The 20878-nt window shown below is 37.0% G+C and overlaps 1 protein-coding gene across 7 annotated transcripts in view; it reads right to left on the bottom strand.

Annotated features, from left to right (window-relative positions):
• Usp15 (ubiquitin specific peptidase 15) overlaps positions 1-20878 on the bottom strand; it is an 88720-nt gene that overhangs the window by 53426 nt on the left and 14416 nt on the right. For 3 of the 7 annotated variants that reach the window (XM_028786538.1, XM_028786539.1, XM_028786540.1), the window contains exons 2-6: positions 19591-19718; positions 13832-13962; positions 9281-9407; positions 6234-6379; positions 1502-1563 (exon numbers count right to left, since the gene is read on the bottom strand). In XM_028786538.1, the coding sequence (XP_028642371.1) occupies positions 1502-1563; positions 6234-6379; positions 9281-9407; positions 13832-13962; positions 19591-19718 (594 nt within the window). Of the gene's footprint in view, positions 1-1501; positions 1564-6233; positions 6380-9280; positions 9408-13831; positions 13963-19590; positions 19719-20878 lie in introns of those variants that run through there. The other 4 variants (XR_003713835.1, XM_028786541.1, XM_028786543.1 and 1 more) reach the window with 2 other exon arrangements.

Raw genomic sequence — 20878 nt, 5'->3', positions numbered from 1 at the left:
TAGGTACTGAGCATGGTGTACTAGGTACTGAGCATGGTGTATTAGGTACTGAGCATGGTGTATTAGGTACTGAGCATGGTGTACTAGGTACTGAGCATGGTGTACTAGCTATTGAGGAATTGCTTTCTACTCTGACATAATACAAACACTTTAGCTATGTACACAGATGACAATGGTTATGGAAAACTGATCTGTTCTGAATGTGGTCTATAGTGTGCAGCCTCACCTAATTTGGAAGCTGACACAAGAGAATTAATGCGAACTCCTGAGCTCAAGGCCTCTTGTTTTTAAAAAGAGGAAACGGTAAGCGGGGACAGCCAGGTGAACTCGGTAATTTTATACAGAAAAGGTTCCCCAGCTTTAGAGCTCATGCTATCTGAATATAAGCTGATTTATTACTTTCATTGCTTCAAGATTCAGTGAAAATATAGCAATATAAACATAAGTGAGAAAACAAATGATTTTGATTAAACACTAAGATGAATATTTATAAAAGTCTGTAATTTCCAAATTTCTACCTGTTAAGATATTCATGACTCAACTCACATGCTTTTAACTCACAAGAAATTTGAACAACAACAACAACAACAGCAACAACAACAAAATGTCACCTAAGATAAAAAAGATAGAACCTCTTCCTGAAGGTGCATTTCCTTTAGAAGAAAATTTGCAGTCAAGTAGCAAGGCCGTTCTGTTTTACAGATTTACTATGTCAGCAGATAATAAATGACTCCTTTAATTACAGATCATTAAAGTTTTTCAAAACTGAGATCTCCAATCCCTTAAGTGTCCCTCCCTCCCTCCCTCCCTCCAGCCATCCCGCAGTAGCTGAGGTCGAATGGCTATGGAGCTGTCGTAGCATCCCTTCACCTTACTGAGTATAGTATTTGCAGAAGGCACCTGAGTGTGAATGCACATGCTCTGTTTACACTACAGAAATATTACAACTATACACACATGGATTACTTCTCAGAGATCCGAAGTTTATGCATTATAATATAAATAGGATTAAGTGTTTTAGATAATGTAGATCTTATCATTTTGAAGACATTTTCAACTCTTCCTTTATCATCAAAAGCACACTTAATATTCCAGATACTATGTTTACTTATTCACTTAAAACTCTAAAACATTTGTATAATAAAAATACTACTCTCACCCTAGACTGCCTTTCATAAGGGAGCATTTAGAAAACAGGTATACATCACAAAAATACTCAAGAAAACATAACAAAATGCTTAAGGATCTGACTATATTAGACAACGCAACATTTATTTACACTGTAACTTATTCTAAAAGCGATTTGACCTTGAAGGCTTGAAATTTGTAATATATTAATCTAAGTGTAAGTATAAACCTAGAAGATGTCTCGAAGAGTGAAGCATAAAAGACGAAGACTATGTACTCTTGCAATTCAGTTAGGTCTTGCTATAGTTTGTTTGGCCTTCAGCATCTGAATGAGATCAACATCATGCAGTAAACCACAAGGAGGAGCACTTACTTAGGAGGAGAGGGACCCCTGGGCCACGTTCCATCTTCATTTTTTTGTTCTATCACTAACACCTGCAAACACGACACAACAAAGGTGTTTTTCCACAGCTATGAAGGCAGAACAGCTTCAGGAAACAAGCGGGTCAGGACTACAGTAACGGATTATTTAAGGACACGAGACAAAACGGTCTGAAATAAGTCAGCATGGATAGTGAAGAAAAGGGGAAATATCACTGGTTCTATAACTTTAAGTATAAGCCAAATAACAAAATAAACGTTTCAGTTTGAAGTGTATGCTTTTAAATTGCACTTACACTATTAACACAGATTATACAATTAACAAATGCCCTATCACTGGCTATATGATTTAATTATCAAATACTGAGAAACTGTATTTTGGGCTTTAAAGTTAGTGTTCATTTATATTATTTATATGAATTCTGAACCTTTTTTTAGAAATGTTTTTATTATGTTTATGTATTTATTTGTAGTGTCTATGGGTGCCAATGTATGTTGGCGCCCATGATATATAGGCATACATGTGCCCTGATGCACACATGGGGATGAGAGGACAATTTGCAGGAGTTGTTTCTTGCCCTCCATTAGTGTGCAAGAGAGTCAAACTTGGCAGCAAGTGCCTTTACCCACTGAGCCATCTTGCCAGCCTTCCATTATGAAATCTTTTAGCACATAACTGACAGGCACATTTAGAAGAATCTCATAATAAAATAAGTACTCAAGTTCCCCACTGCAGCATGTGTCAGGTAGACAAAAGCTATCTTAGTCACTACAGAATCCAGGCCAAGACAACACTACTTTAAACATCCCCAGCTCTTTCCTTTTAAGTTCTAGATGAGTGAGGTTCCTAGTAAGGGTCAGTCTATGAAAGGAAGAAAACATTAAAAAATACTTAAAAGAAGTTTGTGATATTACTAGCAAGAAGCTAAAAATCTAAATTTTCATGGTAAAATTATAATGTAAGACAATAAACATGAACTGAAATATAGTTAACTACAAACTTAAATATATTCTGCATACTTAGCTTCATTAACTTTTTCTTATAGTTACAATTCACAAAGTACTGGACATACTACAGCAGTACCCTTTGGTGGACTGTGTGCTTCCAAACCACTTGTAAATTGGCTTTTTGATCCTAGTTACATAAAATGCAACAGATAAAACATAACGGGTAAAGCATGAAGTGTGAAATGTGATACTGAAAATATTCATCCAAAACACTCATGTAACTTGTTAAAAGAGCACAGATGTATTAAATCCTGAAGTTGTCTTCAACTAATGCATTTCACACTCAGAAAAGCTTTCTGCTGTGTGTGTAGCTTTCAAAGAATAAGTACACCAAGTACCTATCACCCTCATTTCTTTCTGTTATTCTTCTCCTTGCCTACCAGTTATGCACAATTTCAATTTTCTAAATATCATCTCAACATGGAAGTACATTCTTTAAAAGATTAAACAGAGTTTATTGAATGATTCACAGCTTAAGATTTTCTTTACTACAACTTGCAACTACAGTGACACATTATCAACTATATATGAATATATATATAAATATTATTGATCATTTGGAGGAGTTAAATCAGGTATAAAACAAAGAATTTCAGCTTTTAAAAACTCCCAGGTAGCATTTACTGTTGTTTAGCAACATTTCAATATCTAATAGCATTTTTACTTAAATTCTGTATTTTATAGCCATAGATAGTATTAATAAGCCGTAAGAAATAATAAAATTCACTCTTTTATATAAATGATCAGTTTTTTGAGTAGTTTTGCTTATTGTTAAAGTTTTTGAAAAATCCAAAATTTAAAGGGAGACAGAAAAAAAAATCATCAATACAGGCAGGCAAACTCTTCGATAATCTCTCTCTTACTTTCTTTTACCTGTTTATTTTTAAGTATGTACACTTTTGTGTATATGTACTGGCATGTACACATGAGTTCAGGAACCCAAGAGGCCCAAAGAGGCTTGGAATCCTTTGAACCTGGAGCTACAGATGGTTGTGAGTCACCGATGTGGGTCCTGAGAACGGAGCTTAGGCCCCCCTGCAAGAACAGTGTGCGCTCTTAAGCACTGAGCCGTTTCTCGACTCCGTTCTCTCTTACTGTCTAATTAAGGTGCTTTACCTTACAGTAAGAGAGGAGTGGGCAGGATAAAACGTGGGTTAAGGAGACAGCTCAGCGAATAGGAGTGCTCAAATGCTCTGATTTCAAATGCTCAGCATGCATATAATAAAACTGGGCAGGACTGTATCTGCCTAGAGCCTCCAGCACTAGGGGCTGGGTATTTGTTAGGATGAGAAAAGTAGATTTTGGGAACTCAGAATACTGAGCTACTGGTTCAGCGAGGAGCACTGTCAAGAGACTAGGGAAAAACATAAAGAAGACGACACTGATATTCTTCTCTGGTCTCTGTATTCACATTACATACATAATATCTTTATTCTGAAAATTTTAGTGTGTATTCCTTGAATCATACCTCCTCCCAAATGAACAGAAGTCGTCACAAATATGTAATCTCATTAAACTAGCTTAATTCTTCCATTAAGTCTAATCTTCAATTTGACAAATGTGTATCTACCAAGAACATCAAATTCTTTAATTTTCTAAGACCACAACATTTTATGTCTGGGAAAATAACATCCATTAGAAAAGGCTACTAAAACATCGAAGGAATGAACTCTCCATCATTTCCAATAGCACTCTTCCTTCAAGTACCAACAGGTGGTAGGTAGTCAGAGGAGGGGTGTGTCTGGTGGGGATGGAGGGACTCCTTAGCCGTGAGGAGACTAACTAGGTCTTATCTGATCTTCAATCAGGCAACCTTCCTACTGTGTGGACTGAATTCTGTAGTTTCACTTAAGAATATAATGGCTAAAATGAGTTTGAAAATCATTGCTTTGAAGTTTTTGAGATTCTGGAGGAAGGTATATGGCTAGCAGCACCATTTCTGTTATTCTTTTAAAAGATTTTAATTGTATGCATTCAGGTGTGCTTGTATGTGTGTACATGCATGTGTGGCCAGAGGGCAACACCAGGTAGCATTCTTCAGTAGGTGAAGAATCTTGATTTTGAGGTGGAAGCCCAGGATCTGCTTGTCTCCGTCGCTCCAGTGCTAGGGGGTCAGAGTGTGCTGGGGATCACGCTCAGGTCCCTCCACTTGCAGAGCAAGCACGTGGCATACTGTACTAGCTCCTCAGCTCCCAAAAGGACAGTCTCTGCTAGCCTAGTGTGATACTTGACATATAGCAGGCATTTACTAACAATGAACTTATCTTACGTTCTGAGCTTTTATAACTCTATCACATTATTGATGTTAATAATAATTTTCTAATAAGCTGGCAAAAGAAAGCCATCTACACACTGAATCACCAGTCACTCTGTTAGCTACTAGCTACTAAAAAAACAAATCAAAACATTAACCTTATAGTCTAAATATATATATTTTTAAAAATAATAATGATAGAGAAATTAGGGGAGAAATTCTTTAAAGTAAATCAATGGCTATTGAGAAAAAGAGGGACAGCTGAAGAGGCGCTGTGGTCCCTGGGTTGGAATCTGAAGGGTAAATTAATGTGATCTGATGCGCCTACACAACGGGATGAGATGGCTATTACGAACATTTGAATGGTTAAAGCATTTTACTGGACAGATGCAGGGAAATGGGTACATCAGGCAGATGGATAATGCATTTAAAAGCATACTGTAGGAATTCTATAGTAACCAAGAGACAAGAATAATCTAAAGATGGACAACCAGACAAGAGGCTCAACCAGGACCTGCTTGCTGGCTAATGGGTCTGGACTTCATAATCCTTAAGGACTCAGAAAATATTTATGAAAGCCAAATAACTAGATTTGTATTTCAGAATGAATTCTGGTAAAGGATGACTTTGTAAATATGTAAGAAACTAGAGGTAGTAAGATCTGTTGAGCATGACAGTTAAGCGCTGGGACAGGAACAGAAATAAAGAGACAGCTATAAGGTAGGACCAGTTCCTCACTGTAATTAAACACCCTATTTTCTCAATATATTGAGTTTTTAAAAATTGTATCATAAGGGAAGATGAAACTGAGAGCCAATAGACCCAAGAAGGATGGGCAAACTAAAGCTCATTTAGCCTACAGCTCTGCTGAATTTACGGTAATGCAGGGGTATGCATCATCACAGATAGCTGCTTTTATACTGTTATTATGGGACAGTCACAGTTTTAACAGAGACCTTATGTATGGTCAGTAGAGAAAAAAGCCACTATTTGATCCTTTATAGGAAATCTGTTGATCTTACAACATTAGCTGTTGTCACTGAAAACATTCTTAAGAAATAGTGTTTCCAAGTGCAAGAAGGGAATTAGAAATTGCTGTTACTGACCAAGGAGGCTGGAGAAGAGTTTGAAGGAAGTAGCATGAGACAGAATCCACCATACACTACACAACACTCACAGTGTCCTTTATTGCAAGAAGTTGCATTTAAAACGAACATCACTGCTGAGCTGGAGAGATGGCTCAGCTTTTAGGAACAGTTGTTGTTCTTGCAGAGGACCTAAGTTCAGCTCCCAGCACCCAGTTGGCTTATAACCATGGGTGACTCCAGTTCCGAGGAATCCAACGCAGCCTTCTGGTCTCCACAGGCACCAGGCATGTGTGTGGTGTAGACAAACACGCAGGTACTCATGCATACACACAGAACACAAAACATCTTACAAAGAAATGACTGCTAACAAATACCTGTCCTTGGTATAGGCCGGCGTCCTGGATAGTGCTGTCCGGCTTATTCAGGGGCTCAAATGTGTTACTCATATACTTGTTCCACAGTCTGGCCTCCTTTTCATCTGGAATATTGAAGATTTTTCTTATTTCCTTTTCAATCGTATCTGAGATTTAAGAAGGGAAGATATGTAAATACAGTACATTTAAGAATAGATTAGCTACAAAGAGCTAAATTCCTACAAGACTAAACACTATAAATTTATTAAAATAAAAGAAAATAGCAAAAAAACTAGAAAAAATATGCAAGAAATAATTTAAAAAGCTTTGTCTTAAGATTTTCTATGTGCTGTTAAGGGGGAAAATGATTAATTTTAACACCGACAGATGATTATTTGAGGAATTTAAGATTGTAAAAGGTAAAAATTAAATTCTTTAACACTAAAATGTAATTTTTTAAACACAATATAGTATCATTGTGTTTCTAAGACTATGTAGGAGTTAGAAACTAAAGTATGGGAAGAAGATACCAACAATGGAAAAATATTCATATTCATAATGCAATCACCTTAGGAATATCTCACACTGAAACATACACTTTACACCCTGAGGTTATGCATGGGATGGTAAAAACACATCAAATATCACATTTTTTTTGTAAAGATTTCTTTTTAAACAGGAAGACAATGTTACACTATCTAATGTCTGTTTCCTTCTCTGTGTGTGAGGAGGCATGGGCACGCATGGGTACTGTAGGCAGAGTACAACTTGAATGAACTGGTTCTTTCCTTCTACCATGTAAGCTCCAGGGATGACCAGACTGTCAGGTGTGGCTGCAAGTACAACGTCCCCTGCTGAGCCACACTCCAGCCCAGTGAACCCAAGGTTTTTACCTGAGCAACTGCAGGACAGGGCAGTTAATTACTGATACAGGGAAGAACATAAAATACAAGACTTCTCAGCAGGGGAACAAAGTTTAACTTTACATATAAATCAGATTTATGGCAGACATATGTGAAGATATAGGATAGCTGAAACAGTAAGTAAAAGTGTTGGGAAGAATATTAATAAAATATTTTAAGCCACAAAATTAGATAAATTATTACTTTTTATTAATAAAGAATTTTTAGGAAGCCTTAGAAGAAAATTATGTTCTTAGCAGTAGGCCTCAAATATATGTTGAATTTTATCTCCTATTGGACATGCTTAGTGCCAATACGACAACTTAGAAAGTAAAACATCAAAGACAAGTATTTCAGCCCAAGATGTCAAACTACTTCAAATAGTCTCTTGTTATTTTTACTACAAATGGTATGGGCAGTACAAGCTGAAAGTATAGTATTTTATTAATTTAGCAGGAACACAAAAATGGAAATTTAATTTTGTATTGTTGGGTAGACAATTTAGTAGAGCTTTTAAAAAATCAGTTTCAATCAATTTTTCAAAAGACCTCTGGGTCAGTATATACATCCACACTTGCTTATTATCCTAATTCCAAGCAATTTGAAAAACATCCATTTAACAGAATAAAAAAATTTCAAGTTATACAAAAATTCAGTTAACTTAAAATTTTATGATATATATTCAAGGTCTGCATCCTTAAAAAGTGTTAGGATTTTTTAAGTATTTGGGTTAAAATCTGCGTCAGATCAAGCTTTCTGATAAATAGATATTCTGCATAAATTACATTTATCCTTGGTAAATTTTTATTTAGTATGTCAAGTAAAAACTTCCTCATGGTTGTTTTCAATGCAGACATTAAAATCAGTTGATTTCCAGAGTCTGTAAGTAAAAGAATCACCTAAACAAAAGTTTCTGATAGACTCAGATTTTTCTGTAACATTTTTGTTAAAATAAAGATTTATAAATTCCTAGAGATTTTATGATTACTTAAAATGTAGCTGACTTATATTCCACTTGGCTATTGATCTCTAGCTGGTTTTTCCAGAGCTAAAAGGTATATGCAGGTGCTAGGGGAGAGAGTTTCAGCAGCCCGACCCAGACAGTCATCTATCTCCCTTTGATCCCAACAGTGGCAAGAACATCCTGCAGGGACCCACTGGCGGTCTGACTGGAACTGAGGCTAGCTCACAGACAACACTCACGCTGGGTATTGTACACCTGGACAAGCACCTGGGGCTGGACGGTCACACATTCTACATGATGATTTACTATGACGACTTTGCTGAACTGGTCAGTTGCCTTACAGTATTTCTTCTTATAACCGTGACTACAGTCTCTTAGTGACTTATATTTTCCAACAAGATCACTCTTATTACTATCTTTTTAATAAATACTTTATTTGAAGATAAATGTGTTCTTATTTGTTAGCATTGTGCATTATAGAAGTATTAGGAGAAGGCAGGCTAATGGGGGCAAATAAAATCTAATTATATCAAACATATATGAACATTTTACAGTTAAACTTATTGGCATACATAATTAACATGTATAATTTAAAATTTTAATGTATTAAATTTATTGTATTTGTACATTTATATTTTTACACTACAGAGAAGTAGGTCCACTGAGAGCTTGAGACTGTTCTTCAAACGTATTCATGAACAAACCCTCAATAAGCTATAATAACATCAGGCCTGGTGCCTCAGCTACTTACCTGTAATGAAAATATTAACTGGCTTTTCTTTCTCCATTCTTGATCAAGTTTTGACTTAAATTTACATTTTGTTGTTATAAATATGGCATGCAATTTTTCAAATGCTAATTTTAAAATGTATTTGGTTTTCTTAAATGAAAAGTGGCACAAACATTAAATTCATTTAATAAACATAGTGAGAAACAAAGCTAGCCCACTGTAAGCTAAGACATACATATATATATGTATATACATATATATACATACATACATACATATACATATACATATACATATATATATATATATAAGCTGAGATTCTACCATGTTTATGAATAAACTCTCAAAAGGTTAGCACCATAGTAGCCTACAAGCAAGAATCACAACTGAACATCTAAAGCAGTGGTTTAGACTCCAACCAGGAGTCCAGGTCAACACCTAAGGCAGTGTCTGAGACAGGCGCCTCCATTACCTATTGTGTCAGCTTTGCTAAACCTCCGCGTGACAACATTGTTCATGTTCCCGTTCTCACAGAGCTTCAGTTCTGTGAGGTAGACTTCTACTTTGCAGTGCTTTACAAACATACCCTGTTCTACCACCTTAAAAAAAAAAAAAAAAAAGAAGAAAAACATTAGTATGAATTTTATCAATATATTGCATTCTCATAGTAACACATATCTTTAAAAAGGCTTAAGAAAAAACTACAGATAGCCAACAAAGTATAATTAGCAAGTATAATCATAATTTAAAACATTAACAGTTTATAAAGACATTCTACTAATCTGTTAACATTTTGGTATGCCATAAACAATAAATTTACTCAAGTTTAATCAAAATGATTCTGCACAAGTCTTCTCTATACAACTCACGTACAGCTCTGAATAAAGATACAGACAGATGCCTACTTTTTAACAGTGTTCTGAGACAGAAAATGTACAGATAACTGTAAGCACTTTTGTACTTTATGTAACTGTATCTACAAGGTCTGTTATTACTATTTGTTAAAATACGTCTTTTAAAATGACAGCTCTGGCCCTGTAACAGATATATCCACTTCATTCTAAAATGACTTTGTCTGACCTTCAAATGTGTACTTAGTAAGTCTATATAACACACAAGCAAATAAAAAAGTAGTCAAGCATGCAAGTAAATAACGCATAAAATGATAAAATATATATTAGGTTCACCTTTTAAATAAGTATATTTCCTTTTGCTCTTCTAAAGGTTAACTGTAGGATTTCAGTCATCCACACTGTTTCTGAAAATAGTAATTGGCCTGACACATGATACAGTAGACAGATATGGTAAAGGGAGGCTCCACAGACTCCCACAGACTAGACTAGCAGCCTCATATCAAACTCAATACAGGAATTACAGACTCCTCCTTCATGTTCAGGAAAGACTGTTTCAACTCAGGGTTTTAAAAGAGTTTATCTGAAGTTTACTGTATAATCCAACATGAGTTTAATTACTTGGATATGTTCTCTTAGTTATGTTTGTCACAAATCTTTAAAACAGTCTCACAGACTACATGTCTCATATTTTAATAGGCTTAATTCACAGTGTAAGACTTCAATTTTGATTCAACTAAGATGCTTTAAATTTCTTACATAGAATGATGCTGAGTTTAAAGAATGTAACAATATACTGAATTTTTATAACTTTCTTCTGGCTAATAATTAAAAAAACTAAGAGTCAAATATTATTGCTACCGACAAGTTTGGAACAGGGACTCAATAGCTGAGTAAAATCCTAAGATATTACAGTACTGTAATTATATTTTACTTCACTGATGCCTACATTATAATACTTTACTAAAATTAAATTTCCATTACTTGAAAAAACCTGCTGCTGTTTTCTTCCTCTCAGTATTTGTGTTTAGTTGTAAGCACCCTCCACAGTGACTTTACCTTTACCCACTCTTTTTTTTTCCTTTGTAGAAATGGAAGACTCTCAGCAAGTAGCTGAAGCTTTAAATTTTGATTTTTGTCTCTCCGCTGGTAGTTGGGGATTATCAAGTATCTCTTCATTATACATTTCCAGCTTAATCCTAACTAGGGACTTGGACATACACTGGATAATTTCATTTGTTATTTTGGGAGTTTGATGAACCAGGATATTTTACCAACTTATCAGTGATTATGAGTAATAACATCCTTAATTCCTAATGGACTTTGTCAAAATACTTCTGTGAGACATATCTCTGACTTTCCCATGGTAATGTTACAGTCCACACTTTAGCTTTAACATTAAGACCATGTTTCAGAAATATTTCTTGGTTTTTACTGTTATTTGAAATCTAAAAGGAATAAAACCCTCAAAGCTAGTCAATTATTGCTCTGTTCTATTTAAGGATTCCATCTTTTGCTTATTATCCTTGTACAAGGACTACAGGCAGTACAAGTAGATGCTGAGCACTACTTGGAAAATCACTCAATTCATGACATAGTGTTTTTAATCTTTCAGTTTATAGTAGAGACATTTGCAAAGGTTATATCCCTATAGTTTCCAAGACTTCCCTACTTTTCCTTAAGTATTCATTGGTATTCTCTTCAACCCCAAATTCTCCTCAGTCTGCTTAAGGCCTGTTAGGTTTTTATTGATATTCATGTTTTATACCTTCTGCTCACTGCGTAGCCAAAGCCACAGATCTGGTGATGTTAATATTACAGCATCCAGATAACTAGCATGAACAGCCTACCACTACATGATAAATTATCTTGGACTTAATAACAGCAAACACCCCACACCATTTCTGAGGATAAAAGCCTGTAGATTTAAGCTATGCTGATCTGGGGTGAGACTTCTCATGAAGTTCCTGTCAAGCCCTGGGCTCTGGCTTCCATCATCTGAAGACTCATTTAGAACTTATATCCACATTTCTGTCCAGGCGGGCTTCTTCCTACAGTATCTGCATGTCCTTGCTATGCACAGCACAATTCTCCACAACAGAGAAATGAGAGGAGTGGGGAGGGGAGAAAAAACACACCTAAGATTTAAACTGCAGGTTGTCTATAACCTAACCTTCAAATGATCACAGCAGATGTAGAACACACCAGTAATCCTGAAACTAGGGAATTTGCATCAGGAAAACAGACTTTATCTTCCTCTTTTTTGAAGAATCCCTTTCCTGGGCCACAGGCTTCTGGACTGGCCGTTATTTTCCTGTAGTATACTGAATGCAGTACACTGTTTCCTGGCTCCCACGGTTTCTGCTGGGAAATCATTTCTTTGACTCATGTTTTCCTGAGGACAACATATCCTTTTGTCCAGTACTACTGAGGAGTGTTTGTCTGTCTGTGAACTTTTGATATGTGTTTCTATTCCTTCAGTTTGAGACTCTGTTTCCTGACTAGATTTGGTTACCTTCTCAGTCAGGCACTCCTCTATCTGCTCCCCTCCTCTCCTGAGATTTCAGTGATGAGGATGCCCGTTAGACTTAGTCGCCATACCCAGTACAACTGTGCTTTTTAAAGACAGTCTGGTCTTTGCTGTAAATTTTACACTGGATATTCTCTACTAACACCAATGGTTTAAAGCTTCACTTTTCGCTGTACCACTACAGCCTAATGTAAAGTGAATTACTTATTAGTTCACAAGTGTTGAGATCTTGTTGAATAGTCTTGTACACCTGTTCCAGAGTCTAGCACTCCTGACGAGTACCTCTCTGCTGTTACTTCTCTGGCTTGGCCACACTGCCACTCTCCTTATTACCCTGCTTTCTGGCCGGTCTGTTCTTAAGGCTGGGCACCTGACACTGAAGTTGAAATACTTCAAAGACTGAGTCCCTAGGACATAATGACTTTGTTTATGAATCACAGATTCCTTAAAATAACCAGATTGATAAAATTTAGAGCTGGACATTGGACTCTAAGAAGGTAGTGTTTATTTCTTAAACCTGCTTCTCTCTATATGGGCAAAATGCACATTCTTAGACCTACTGATTTAATGTGTATCTCTAACAAACATGCATCCAAACAACTCTACCTATATTAACATTTGAAAACCACATGCTAAAAATTTGCATTTTTCAAAAAAAAAATTTTCACCTTATTAAGAACAAATGTATGACCCTCTAACAGACTTCTCAAGCTTTTCTTTATTCTGTGTGAACGTTTGGTTCTTTTTTCAAAAACCACACTTCAGTCCATGTTTTTAAAAAGACTAAGGATTTTTACGTCAATCAATTGCTTGGTAGATGTAGTTCCATACTGAAGTCTGTAGCATACAATGTGCTGCAAAGATATTCTGACGAGCTCGTGAAAAAAAGTAATATACACATGCATTTCCTTTACGTCCTGGGGGATGACAGAGGACAGCAGGACAAATATAGTCACAACCCATTACACATGAAATTGCCAAAAAAATTTTAAAGAAAAATGACTTGCTTTTTATTTAAAAAAAAAAAAAAATCAAATTTTCCTTCCAGTGCCATTTCATGGGTAGCAGGCAGGCTGTCCTTCAACATGTCAGAGCACTCAAGTCTCCAAAAATGACCAAAGGGACCTACATTGTATAAACCAGAGTAAATTCTTCAATAGATATATCCGTCAGCTGCTGATTTGGCTTGAAATTTTGTATTTTACAGAAGTAATGACCATTTTATTCCAAAACAATGTTCATTTCTCTAAATTATAATTGTAAAACATCAAAAGACTGAAAAAGATTACATTTTCATTTTTAAAAATATTTTATGTTCCAAAACCTACTTCAGTGTTTAGTTTATTTTGTAAATTGTCTTAGATAAAAAGCAGTGTACACATTTTGTTCTCATGTCCTCAAATGTACAATAAAGATGACATTAATTCTGTGTTAACCAGCTAATCACATGCACTGTAATGTCCTTAGAATGGTGAGACTGCAGGTAAGTTTCTCTGTCATCAGCTATTACTAGAAGCCAATGCATAGGAAAGATTTTCTGGCTTTTCTCCCAGTTTAAGTTAAGAAGGCTTGAGAATCACTGACTTACCAATATGAGCTACTTAACAAAAATCGACTTCCCTTGGTTAACTCTCAAGCATACCTTTCTTGCTATTGGCTCTTGGCCTTCCATCAGCGTGTACCAGCTGACAAGTTTATTCCAGCCCTCAGTTGGCAACAGTATGTAATCCAACTCATCGATCAGGTGCTCCTTAAGGGACTGTGCGTCGCCATCTACAGAGGGAAAAATAAACTCAGCACAGAGCAGGAAAGCACGGTACACAGCTAGCTCTCAATACACAGCTACATACGACACAAATACTCAAAGTCACGAACACCATCTGAAGTATTTACAATAATCAACCCTGAAGAAAACGTCAAGGTTCAAATCAACCAATCAACATAATTCAACATAAACTGTTGCCTGAAAAACTTTCTAAGGTTTTTCTTAGATTCCTAAAATACTAACACATTAATATATTAGCTAAGATACCAACTGAAGAGGTTCCTCAAATATTTTGTATACCAGTGATCCAGTGGGAGCCATTCTTACATTAGATAATTAAGTGTAGGAAATTCATGAGTAAGTCAATAACTTTTTTCTTTTTTAGGATAGGGTCTCATGATGAGGTCCAGACTGGACAAATTTGTTATCCTCCTGCCTCAATCTCTCAAGAGTTAGTATGGACATGCTACAAGCTGGTATCAAATTAAACAACAAATTAAATGACTTCAATATACGTAAGCTTGGAAACTGTGATAAAAATCTTTTTAAAAGTTATTTTGTAAAGCATCTACATTATTCCAGAAGATCCACAATCTGGATTTATCCCCAAAACTAAAACAGTGGTAGTTGCACAAAAGTAACTTTAATTCTGAAATGCTTTAAAATGTCTAAGCTAAATTTGGAACTTTTCTATAATTCAGGGCTGAAACCTAGGGATAATTTCCTTAGTCAGAATACTGCCACTGTCCCATTCTGGGACTCATTTATTAACTGGTCATTTGAGGTTCCAAAGTACTGAAAGAACTAGCTCAATGAGTTACAACTAACCTACAGGTGATTTTCTTCCCCCAAGTTGATTTTAATCATCAAAGGAAGAAATATTGTTTTCTGTGGCATTTATGACAATATACTACACTACTCCTGCAGAAAAAAAGCTCAAGAGAGTAATAGCATATTATTCTTTTAGAATTCATCTGTGGATTTCTTAAGTTTGAGAAAGCTATGTTTCATTTATATAGAAACAAAAGTTGGCAACATCTGAATTTTACATGATCTTCAATAGTAGAAGTAAAATGAGTACTTGTTAAAAATTATTACTTTTATTGTGAATGTATGGTACATACACATATGTATCACGGCACACATATAGTGGGAGGTCAGAAGACAACTTGTGGGAGTTGGTTCTCTCCTTCAACCACATGAGTCCTAATGGCTGAACTCCTATCCTCAGTCCTGGTGAAAAGTGCCTTCACTATCTAAGCCATCTTATAGCCCTGAGTATGAATTTTAAACACAGCCTCTTTAGCTGTGATTGTAATTTTTAAATTGTCAGCAAATACAATTTGGAATATGTTGTCAGAAACTCTGAGGATGAAAGAAAATTACATATGCTAAGTGAGCAAGCTGTACTATGAGACATCGCACAGGCAACTACAGCAGACACACTGTTGTGAATTCTCTAAGCAGCCTTGTATGATGGGTGCCTTTCCTATAAAAACATATCCAGAATATATACTGAGTAACCTGTCTAGGGTAACCAGACAAAATCAAGAGCAATGGATGGAGCATTATAGTTAGAAAACCTTGCTATTAGCTGGGTATGGTGGTGGTGCACACCTTTAATCCCAGCACTTGGAAGGTGGAAATGAAGGCCATCAGCTACATAGTGTATTCTGTTCAAAGGCCAACCTGAGCTTGGAAGGAAGACAAAAAGAGGAGGGGGAAAATCCTTGTTATTTTATTCTACTTTTATTTTTTCAGAGTAACATTAAGAATTAGGTAGCTCCATTTTCATTAGCAAATAGACCAAGAGAGAGTAAGTTATTCAAGTTTCAATAAACACAAATTTGCAGAGACTGAATTCAAACATGAAGGTATACGTTCTAATTCCATGTGCTTTCCCATACAGTACAATAGAACCTGAAGAAAACTTTGGAAGAATTTTTCTCCGATATCTAAGTTTAGGTAAACAGTCTGACTTTGTGACAGAATTCACATAATAATATACTTAGTAGACAGAATATAATAACCACTTTTGTGTGTGTGAGTATGTGTATATGTATGTGTGTAGAGAACATCTTTCAAATTAAAGAGAAGGGATTAGCTTTTATCACTTCTGTATCTAATGAGATGTAACTGTTGAAAAATAAACTAAGCCGGGCGGGGATGGCGCACGCCTTTAATCTCAGCACTTGGGAGGCGGAGGCAGGTGGATTTCTGAGTTCCAGGCCAGCCTGGTCTACAGAGTGAGTTCCAGGACAGTCAGGACTAGACAGAGAAACCCTGTCTTGAAAAACCAAAAAAAAGAAAAAAGAAAAATAAACTATATTCACTTAAATTACACAACTTGGTAATGTTTTGAACAGAGGAGAAACTTTGTTAGGTTACACTTGCAGAGACTCCAGCGGTTGTAATGAGCTAACAGCTAGAGCCCCCTCCGTTTACAGGACAGGACGCACTGTAATCACACATGCTAAGTCTGGCTGTACACATTTATGAAGACAGTTCTACTGTCCCTTGCATGGTGAACCAGAATGGAGGTTCATGTCTACTTGCCTTTCTATCTTTAGGGACCTGTATGCTGGCCTCTCGCATGTCAAGCACGGGCTAGATTATATTAATGAGCTCACTCAGGCCTTTCCAACATGGCTCCACAGTCAGTCAAAAGAGCACCTCTGGTCTGAATGTACAAACGAATCTTGTTCTCAAGGATGGGTTGTAGTATGATCAGAAAAGCCCACTTCCTGGTTCTTCCTCATCGTGTAAGGTAAATGATTTCCTAGGGTAGGATTCTCCTTGTGCATACAAATGTACCACAGTGTCTATGTGTTCTAACTGCTAGGACCGGCTCAAGCCTGTCTCACTCTCCCTTTAGTTCTCACATCTGGAATCCTCGCCCTCTTCTCTCTGGCAGGGTACTCTTCTCTCTCCCAGGGTCTTCACATGGCGCAGGGCAAAGGAAGCCATGTGCCACGCCGCGAGTATGTGGGCAAAGCAGAGACAAGCTGTGTCCTAGCTACTCCAACGGGAAGTGATAACTCATTTATCGCTCCAAAAGTTCCCCTGTGGCTCCGTAGTATCTCCTCTCTGCGGTCAAGATTCTATTGTTATGGTAATCATTATCTATGCTTTACAATGGACTAATGTGTATTTCCTAGAGTTTTATGAAAACATTACCTCTCTTTTGTTACTGTAAACAAATCTACATCACCTATAAATGCACAGAAAACAATATGTTCTCTTTTTGTTTGGCTTCATTTATACTATTACTTTTTGAGATCTATAGATATCTATCAGTAATTTATTCATTTTTAAGTGTTAACAGGGATCTATTATATGAACATACTATCATTTGCTTATCCATTCAGATACTGACAGGCACTTGGGTAGCAGGCATGTTTTTCTATTATGGATATCTGAACATTTTTCTTATGGGCAAATGCTTTAATTTCTCATAGTCTCTTAGGTAAATACCTTGCATACTATGAGTGGGTACTATGCCTAACAGATGTTTAACTTTAAATCTATTTGTTGTCCATACTAGTCAGTAAGTGTCAAGAGTGATTCTCTTAAGTTTTAATTAAATTATACATGTGCAGTGACACCACACTGTAAATCTGTGCATCAAACCTGGGGCTGCACATCATTTTCATAAAAAGATTTTTTTTGTACGTATGTATGTATATATGCATGTATGTGTGTGTGTGTATGTGTCTGTGTATGTATGTGTGCATGTGTGTGTCTGTACCATGAGGCATCCAACGCCCCCGAGCGAAGTAAAGTCGGAGGCAGTTATAAGCTGACAATGTTGGTGCTGCAGACTTGGGTCCTTTGCAAGAGAAATACACACTGTCAACTGCTGAGCCATCTCTCCAGCCTCTACACTCCCCATTTCTTTCATACTAATGAACACTTATACTAGTGAACATACTAGTGAACACTTATACCTACTCTTTTGGAAAACTATTTTCTTCTTTGGTATAGTAGTGTGCGAATGCACAAACTGTATGGGTATATTCATGTGTGTGCACTCACATGTGCATGTATGTAGAGGGAAAGCTTGACTGGGTGTTCTTCCTCATTCCAGACAGGTGTCGCAATGGTCTTGAGACTTAGCAGAATAGCTTAGCAGGCCAGCAAGCCCAGGTCTCCTGGTACACAGCACAGAAATGATTACTAGGACTTGCTTATTTCTTATTTTTAAATTTTGTCCAGGATCCTATAATCTATAATCTCTTACAAACCACAGTCAGGGGGATACTCTACTCTTCTTGTTCCTTCTGTAGAAAACTTCCTGGTCTGAGCGTTCCTTCATCTTGCAGAGCTGTGCTAGGTACAGCAAGCCACTGCCTCTTATTTTTAGCTTTCCTTACCAAAACTAAGCTGCCACCAGTAACACCTGAGTGAGACAACAGAAACCAGTCTTCACGCAAACACAAAGAAACAGGCTGAGTCTAGTCCTTGTCTGTGGGGACAACCATCCAGTTCTGCAGCATCTAATACACAGGGCTGTGGCAACTGAAGCCAGCATCTTCCTTTGTTCTTTGTTCTTCACATCTAGGCATCCGAACCACACCAGTATGTATCTACCTACATACAAAGTCCAGGCAGAAACCAGTCCTGCGACTGTCACCAACAAGCCAAGATGCTGGAATGTGCCCTGTTTCTTACAGTACATCCTAGCAGAAAAGCCTCAATCTCACAGAGTATTCTAGTACAGCAGGCAACCATGTACTACTGCCCTCTGTGAACAGCTCTTAGACATCAGAACTAGCTTGGTCCACACAGTGTTCCGTGTGAGGTAAAACATCAAACAACTTGGCCACAAATGGAGCTTAGAGGCTAACCAAACTCAAACCTGGAAGTTAAACACTCATTCTTTATTGTCTTTCTCTTAAATGGAGACACCTCATTGCTATACTTTTCAAACTCTACCGTCGGGTTATACATGGTGCAGGTGCCTGTCCCAGTACGGATCCTGGATGGCGGTTAGAGCTTCAGTTACTCAGGTCTATGGTCTCGGCCCTCTGACTCTAACGGGACTCTCTCTGACATAGGGCTGGAGGAGCTCTGGCAAACCACGAGTGTTGAAGAAGGACAGTGCCCAAGTCAAGAGTGGAAATGTATAATGGCGATCACTAACTCTGGAAATGTCATATATCCATTAAGAAAAACAATATGCACAATACCACTTCCCCAAACCAGAAAATAGTGCTTTATAATTTACGTACTTCATTTTAAAATTCAATTCTAAATCATGATCATATCATAAATATGAAAGAGAAATGTGTCAGAAACATATTGAATAATTACAGAATGATCTGCAAATAAGTATCTTCCTCCCTCCCTCCCTCCCTCCCTCCCTCCCGCCCACCCTCCCTCCCTCCCTCCTTCCTTCCCTTCCTCCTTCTCTTCTCTCTTTCTGAAAGAGTCTCATTATGTATTTAAGAAAGACAATAGTGATTCTCCTGTTTTGGCTTCTTGTCCAAGTATGCAGGTGTGTGCTACCTACCACGCCACACTTGCAGTGAATTTCTAATTACCAGCTTACCTACATTAACATTCTCCATCAGCACACCCTTGGACACTTGCTATCAAGCTTAGCACATTTACAGCTTGACTCAAGAAAAGAATACCTCTGAGAAGTCCGGAGTTATCGATGGGTCCCGGGTAGACATTTTGATCTCCCATCTGGTATTTGTCCCAACTGTCAAAGCCAACATATTTTTTCCACTGTTTGAACCACCGACTATCTACTAGATACCTAAAAAAGACAAGATGCTGGTTAATTAAAATACCTGCAAATACAAGAAGAGCAACAGTCTGCTTCTGTTATTCTGTTTTGTATTAAGGAGAATGTCTTTTTTCATTTGTTTGTTTGTTTTTATGTGCATTGATGTTTTGCCTGCTAGTATGTCTGTGTGAGTGTGTTGAATCTCCTGAACTGGAGTTACAGTTATGAGCTGCCATGTGCATGCTAGGACTTGAACTCGGGTCCTCTGGCATAGCAGCCGGTACCGTTAACCACTGAGAGAATGTCTACTTCAAGGGACTAAGAACAAGAGTAATGCGTAGTTACAGTTGCACTGCACTTAATACTCAGAGGAGAGACTTGATTTGTACAAAACAATTTCATTGTTCTCAAGTAGTTACTACTTGAGGTCATGTGTTGATGTAAGAATGGAAAGAATCCCTGTAGCATGACACAAAAGCATTCAAATAATAAAGTCAAGGAAACCCTTGTCAGTTGAACAAAATTGTAAGAATCAGTAAGAATTAAGTACAATGTAATAAGATAAAAAAAATGGCTCTTTACTAGAGACTTATAAATACAGTATGTATATCACATGCTTTAATGTGTTTTTAAGAAAGGAAGGCTTGTTACTAAGGGTTTTAAAAGTAGATTATGTTAATTGTAATCAAACTTAGAAATAATAGTTTATCACCCAATTTCTCAACACTACGACTTTGTACTGACTTCCATGTCAGTACTATCCACTCTTCTGGACACTCTCCTTAGCCAGGGCCAACTGCAGGCCGATCCAGCAGGGAAGGTTAACGAGGGGCTTAAACTGGTGTGCACTGCAGCTCTGAGGGGAACACCATTCTAACATTTGTGGGCTTGCCACATACAGCACCGGAGAAACAAAAAACCCACAGTTATGTCTGAAAATAACTAAAGCAAAGGCACCGACTGAACAAACCTTCTAATTCTTAAAGAATATTCATGAGCAGTTCCCTCCCTAACAGTGATCTGAAGAAGCTGCAGTGCCTCAGCCCCACTGTGGTTATGCAACTCAAGGCCCTCCTCAGGCTGCACAACTTTCTGAGGTAGGAATTCTTAAGAAAATCCATTTCTAAAATTATACTTGGTTTAAAAACCACACAGTAAAATGTAATATTTTGATATTTTTCCCATGAAAA

The sequence above is a fragment of the Grammomys surdaster genome, unplaced genomic scaffold, assembly GCF_004785775.1.
Source record: "Grammomys surdaster isolate TR1022 unplaced genomic scaffold, NIH_TR_1.0 125548, whole genome shotgun sequence".
NCBI lineage: Eukaryota > Metazoa > Chordata > Mammalia > Rodentia > Muridae > Grammomys > Grammomys surdaster.
The sequence above is the reverse complement of the archived record's forward strand: the minus strand, read 5'-3'. Positions and strand labels throughout refer to the sequence as shown.